Source organism: Galeopterus variegatus, unplaced genomic scaffold (genome assembly GCF_000696425.1).
Source record: "Galeopterus variegatus unplaced genomic scaffold, G_variegatus-3.0.2 Scaffold7770, whole genome shotgun sequence".
Taxonomy (NCBI): Eukaryota; Metazoa; Chordata; class Mammalia; order Dermoptera; family Cynocephalidae; genus Galeopterus; species Galeopterus variegatus.
The window spans coordinates 42671-48895 of record NW_007733881.1 but is presented as its reverse complement, the minus strand read 5'-3'; the positions used below and the strand labels follow the sequence as shown (position 1 = coordinate 48895).

The following is a 6225-nucleotide window of genomic DNA, read 5'->3' as shown; positions in this document are numbered from 1 at the left end:
ATTCATTTTCATTTCATTCCTTGATAATTTAATAAGAATAAAATGAAGTATCCTACATTCTGCTGAGGTATTCCCTTCAGTTATCTAAGTTTCTCTGTGATTCAAAATGTCAAGTGATAAAAAGGAAGACTCATTTGGACTTCGTACGAAAACAACAAGGCTACAAGAACCAATTTTCAGTACACCAGCCTTCAGATATCAAAGACAGTATTCAGTCAGTCCACTTGGCTAAAATGAGAGTCAGAATCAAAAAACTCTGCAAGTTATTTAAGTAGATTAGAGAAATACCCACCATATTATATAAGGGCTTTCTCTGCGTGTGTGCGTGTGAACGCGCGTGTGAGATTCACAAAAACAAAGACTAAATTGAATAACCATAGAAAATGGTTACTGAGAATAATATTGGTTTTACCTGCAATAAATAAAATTAGAGTAATTAAAATTACTTTAATCTTAAATAAGTTTGAAATTCCTCACATCAGCCTATCTTAGTTCTATTTGGGATCAACCAGTAACAGCCCCAGCAATAAAGGAAATATTTCCATTTTCTCTGCTTCGAGAAAGAATAAGAACACTGAATTCTATAAAGGATATTAAGAAATATTTAAACATATAGCCAGGTATATCTTAGCAAATCATTAAATAAAGAAAAAACTGCAGGACTAGCTATTGCCTCTAAGGCTGATGTTAGGTACTAAAGTCAACCAGTAAAACAAAAATCACACATATATTCAAATAAGCCTTGAAAATCCCTCGTTAACCAAAAGTACAGCACACATGGCTTTATAAATACAAGTGTATATAAACATGCCATCTTTCAATAAGTCTCACACATTAGTTTTCCCTATAGCATTTAATAGTTTGCTCTTTCTTTAGTTGCGTCTCAGATGAAATAGGTGCTTCATGTTTAGGGGCCACATTTAAAACAAAGCATGTTTTCTACCTGCTCTCAGCATATAAAACAATATTAATAATTTCAGCAAAATAAATGTATACAACTCTCCTGTATATGCTGGGCACTGTACCATGTGTCAAAAACATCAAATTTAATTTTCCACAAAACCCTCATATGTTATTATCCCTTATTTTAGGGGAAAAACTGGACAAATGTCACATGGCTCATAAACACTGAACGTTGGATGCAAATACAGCTGTTTGGCCTTTCTTACATTTTCTACAGTGCATGAATGTTCTGTGAGGGGCATGTGCAGGTTCTAAAAAAAATAATTCTCACAGTATTTCTTTTGCTTTTTGGGCGTCTGGCCAGCACAGGGATGGAACCCTGGACCTTGGTGTTATTAGCACCATGCTCTGACCAACTGAACTAACCAGCCAGCCAGTGATGGTATTTCTTCTTAAAATTCATTTTAAATGTATTTTAGAAAAAACTACTACCAATACTTATTTTGGTTCTTTTTTTATGCAGTTGTCTGCTCTTTGAGAATGACAGGCAGTTGGAGGCCAGATCACCTGCCACGTGAACACGCAAGAGGCAACATGCACACACTCGAACAGGCAGCATTTCCCACTGACCATAGCAAGTTGCTTGTCTCCCACTCACTGAATGCCAGGCTACCTTGTAGGTCTTACATTGTAATCTAAACATATATATGCATATATGTTTGTGATTTTTTTCTTTTAAAATTTTTATCTAATCTCCCTAATTTGTTGCTTTTCTTGTTTTGTTATCAAACAGAGTCTTCAAAGGTTGTTGGTTTTCTACAGAAATTATTTCACCAAAACACCACTCTGTGTTGTCTCCTGTTTTGATCCAAGCACAGGTGAGTTCCTATATATAGCAGTTTTTAAAGTATTCAAAGGTTATCTCCATTTGGGAACTGCTGCATTACACCACTGCAACCTTCACAATTACCAAACTCATCTCTGTAAGGAGGACGCATCATGTCAAACACACGCTTGTGACTTCCAGGGCTCCTTCCTGAACAGCTGACCAAAACCCAGCTCCAGGCCTCACCAGAGGCCACACAGGCTGTTTCCCGTGACTCCTCTGCCCACTGGCCTCCAGACTACATGCCCAGCCTCCTCAAGCTTTTTTCCTTTTACGTCTTGCCTCCACACCTTTGCTCATCCGTGCCCTTACTTGGAATGTCATTTTCCTAAGATACTTCTCATTATTTTGCACAAAACAAATCTGAAAGATCTTTGTCACTCTACTGTGAGACAGAAATTTTGAAGGATTCTGTCTTTCAGGTGTCAAATAGTATCTTCTGAATTTCACTTTCAAATTTCAATATAAGCATATGTAATAATAAAATCAGAGAATATGAGATGACAATTTGAACACAAGCATCTTAATCTCCAAATTCCAACAAAAAGAATCAAAGAAACCATAAAAATCTTTCAGCAGCAGCAATGGAAACTAGAGAAGTGTATCATCTACCCAGCTTAGACTTTGAAAAATTTTTGCTAAACACAAAATGCGGGGAAAAGGCAAGAAAACACCAAGGGCTTTTCCTCAGTCCCCTTCCACAGAAAATGGAAGATACGGGGAAAACTCCACTAATGTCCCTGTACTAGAGGACCAGAGCTGGCTGGAGGCACAGGGAGCCACAGGGGTAGCAGGACTTTTCTGCAAAGGATCAGGGACCTGAAGATGTGACTGCCCAAGGAGGCCAGGGCGGGTCAAGAAGAGCCACAGTACGTACCTAAAATGTGTGATGGGCTGAGCAAAGGGAGGCCCAGAAAGCTGGCTCCCATGTTCCAGTACCACCGGACAGAGAAGAAAATGGACTCAGCTGAATTCCCCCTCCTGGACACCTACTTCTTCTGTGCTTTGTTCGTGCTTCTATGTCTCCCAGTATGTATATACATTTACTTTACAGAGCCTGCCCCTAAGTTCATGATAAGAGAAGATTCTGAGCATCATCAGGAAAAGTGAGCAGATCTAAGAGAATCGACAGATGCTGATCTTGGGCTCACGTCAGACCCTGACACACTTTTATCTGTTAGAGTGAGAGCAAGGGATGAGCAAAACATGCCCTGATCTATGAAATATCTCATAATATAAAATGAACAGAAAAACTGCATTCAGGAGAGAAGAGACATTTGCAAATTTGTGACAGGAAACAAAATTACATACAATAGTATCTACCTTAAAACTCAATACAATAAGAGAAAGATGACTATTTAAAATGAAAGGCTAAGTTTAACAAAATAATATAAGCACTATAATAGTCATTATAACTAAATATTTTAAAGTAGAACTAACTCAAAAGAAAAAGGAATGAGAGCATATTTGGGAAAGTCTCTGAATATAGATGAAATGAACACTGTAAAACAGGTGGGATTTTAATTCAGTGGGCAAAGGATGGTTTTGGTAATAAATGGTGCTGGCCTAACTGGCTATCCATCTGGAGGAAAAAGAACCATACTCTACATCAGATTAAATAAAGGAGGATGAAATGTCTGAGTGTGTGTGTGGCATGCACATGCACGCACACATGTGTAAAACAGATGAAGACAATTTAATAGCCTATTCATATAAGATGGGTAGGAGATATTGTAAAGAAAAACAGAAAACCCATCAACAGTAAGGAAAACACTAACAGATTATATTATATAACAATATAAAATTTTCCATGATAAAGCCAAAAGACCCATAATATATTGGGATAAAAACACATCTCTAATAAAATAATGACTTATAAACTGGTAAGAAAAAAACAATCAGGTCAGTGAAAAAATAGGCAGACGAGGGAAACCAGCAATTCTTAGAGAAGATGCAAACGGATCATAAACATATAAAAACATGCTCACGGAAATGCAAATTAAAGTGCTAATGAGACTGCAGTTTTTGCTTATCCTAGTGGCAAAAATTAAGATGAATACCATCCACATCTGCTAACGCTGTGTAGAAATGGGCACTCTCACCAAGAGTAAAATGTCACAACTTTTAGGTAAGTAATTTAGCAATATCTATTAAATAAAAGTGTGCATATTCTCTAATGCATTGATTGTATTTTTAAGGAACCTAGCTTATAAAAATGAAAACACAGCTATATAAGGCTACATGAATAAGGAATGTTACCACAGTATTATCTGTAAAGAAAAAAACCTAAAAAATATAAGCTTGATGTTCACTAACAAAACAATCTTTGAATATGCTAGGGAACATCCATCCTGTGGAATACTATGCAGCTATTAAAATGAGTTGGATTTGTATATACTGACTTGAAAGGATGTCCATGGTACATCAGTGAAAAGTTACCGTGCAGCATACTAGATACACTGAACACAACCCCATTGCTATAGAAAATATAAAAATGAGCCCTATATATATATTTACATTAGTAAATGGAGAGGTAAAGAAAAACACACACTGTTAACACTGATTACCTGACAGGGCAGTACTGGAGGGGAAGAAAGATGAATATTTTTCTTCATTCACCTCCATTTTTTTTTTTACCAGTATACCTAAATGTTACTTCACAATTAAGAAAAAATCTGACACTTTAAATCATCAATCTATTTGTTTTAAAATTTCAACAAGACAAATCTATTTTTTCAAAATGTTTCTTTATTTTTCCCCCCAGTATCATTAGTATATTCAAACACTGCACAATGGAATCATCTTTTGTGGCCCTTTACCGATTTCTCGCTAACTCCCCTCCCTCCCTCCCTCCTCTCCTCCACCTCTGGTAGCCTCAGTTTTGTTCTTGCCTTTTGAAAGTCAACAAGACAAATCTAGACTTCAAACTACATATGCTGTATTTCCTTATACCCTGGAGTTTTGCTTTAAAAATTAATTTTTGTAAAATTAATATTTTTGCTCCATGCCCTCTTGTTCTAATAACGAAATAATTTAAAAATTACATTCATATTCCATCATCAACCTCCTATCTACAACTGAGATGCAAAGTCCAACTTGTTTCTATCTCAAGTTCTAGTTATTTGACGTGGCTTTAATGTTCTGAAACTATATTCACAAAAAACTTAGAATAAATGACAATAAAGGCCCTGCAGACATGTGGCCAGTAACTAAAACTCAAGCAACAGACTCTTCAAAATAACATATTTATTTAGCACTTTATAAACACTCACATATAAAAATATTCAAATGCACCTGGAGTAAAGACAGATCAAAATATGGGGTGCAAATACAGCTGTGCCTGTTGAGGTTGTTTTACTTATTGTTTATTTCCCTGATTGTTCATATTTGAAAACACCTGGCAAAGGAATTTTAAATAATTCTAAGAATTCTCAATCTGAAATAAAAATATCCCAGAATGTAAATGTCAATCCTACCAGGACCATTCTAGAAAGTGTCTAAATTATTTTACAGGGAAGACACCGACATCTCCTCTTTCTCACCCCACGCTAAATTGTTCCACCAATTCTGTGCTCTCCAGGGTGACACTCCAAAACATCTTCCTGAGTTTAGAGCATGTCTACTCCTAATTTTCCGTTTATTAGACAATAACTCTTGTCTTATCCTTTGGATAACATAGCTAACAACCCTATGCTGTGTATACTGTAAGTGTTCCTCACAGGAGAGATGCAGTAGTTTTTGCTGGATGGAGGTCGCTGAATTGGATACAGATCTCCACAAACTTATGTACTTCCAAAAGTTTAAAACCACACTTTGAATTCTGGATCACTCTGGATTGTACACCTCTGCATTAAAAGTCTGTAAGTTTCCAGGGTAAGTTTTACTCTTGAGGCTTTTGTTGTAGGCGTCATTCATTAGTTTTCAGTTACTCTTCAATTAGCACTGTCACCATGTGTACTTATCTAGTCTAACTACACCCTTTCTTATCAACCAAACATCTATTTATGTTTAGCCCAACAAAGATTCTGTAAATCAAACCAGAGCTCAGTGGCAGTTTGCTTCAGATGAGGTAATGAAGTCAGACCCCAGCTTGAAAAGGCTCAATCAAAATTTGACATAAGGAAGTGGAACTTTCTAACTTCTTCAGAATAAGGCATCATGCAGACGGCTTCCTATTTTGCCACAAGCAGTGTGAGTTCTAAGATTATGAGATACTATATTTAAAAGGAACCATAGAGATAAATGCTGAGAAGTAGAACCCAGGCATGGGTTGCATTCACCAGCGCTCTGAATTCACAGCACCACTGCTCTCTCTGAACACACTAGTAGCAAACAGAAAAATTCCTTTCGCAAAACTTCTACTTTGGTTTTTCAGAACATTTTATTCTCCAAATAAATATTCATTTCATTCTCCAAATAAAAAACTGCTGAATCTT

At 36.4% G+C, this 6225-nt stretch overlaps 1 protein-coding gene across 1 annotated transcript in view; it reads right to left on the bottom strand.

Annotated features, from left to right (window-relative positions):
* LOC103607847 (cytospin-B-like) overlaps nucleotides 1-6225 on the bottom strand; it is a gene marked incomplete at its 5' end in the record, with an annotated part of 81345 nt that overhangs the window by 34946 nt on the left and 40174 nt on the right. The window contains one exon of the mRNA XM_008592314.1: nucleotides 1523-1550. Within this exon, the coding sequence (XP_008590536.1) occupies nucleotides 1523-1550 (28 nt within the window). The remainder of the gene's footprint in view (nucleotides 1-1522; nucleotides 1551-6225) is intronic.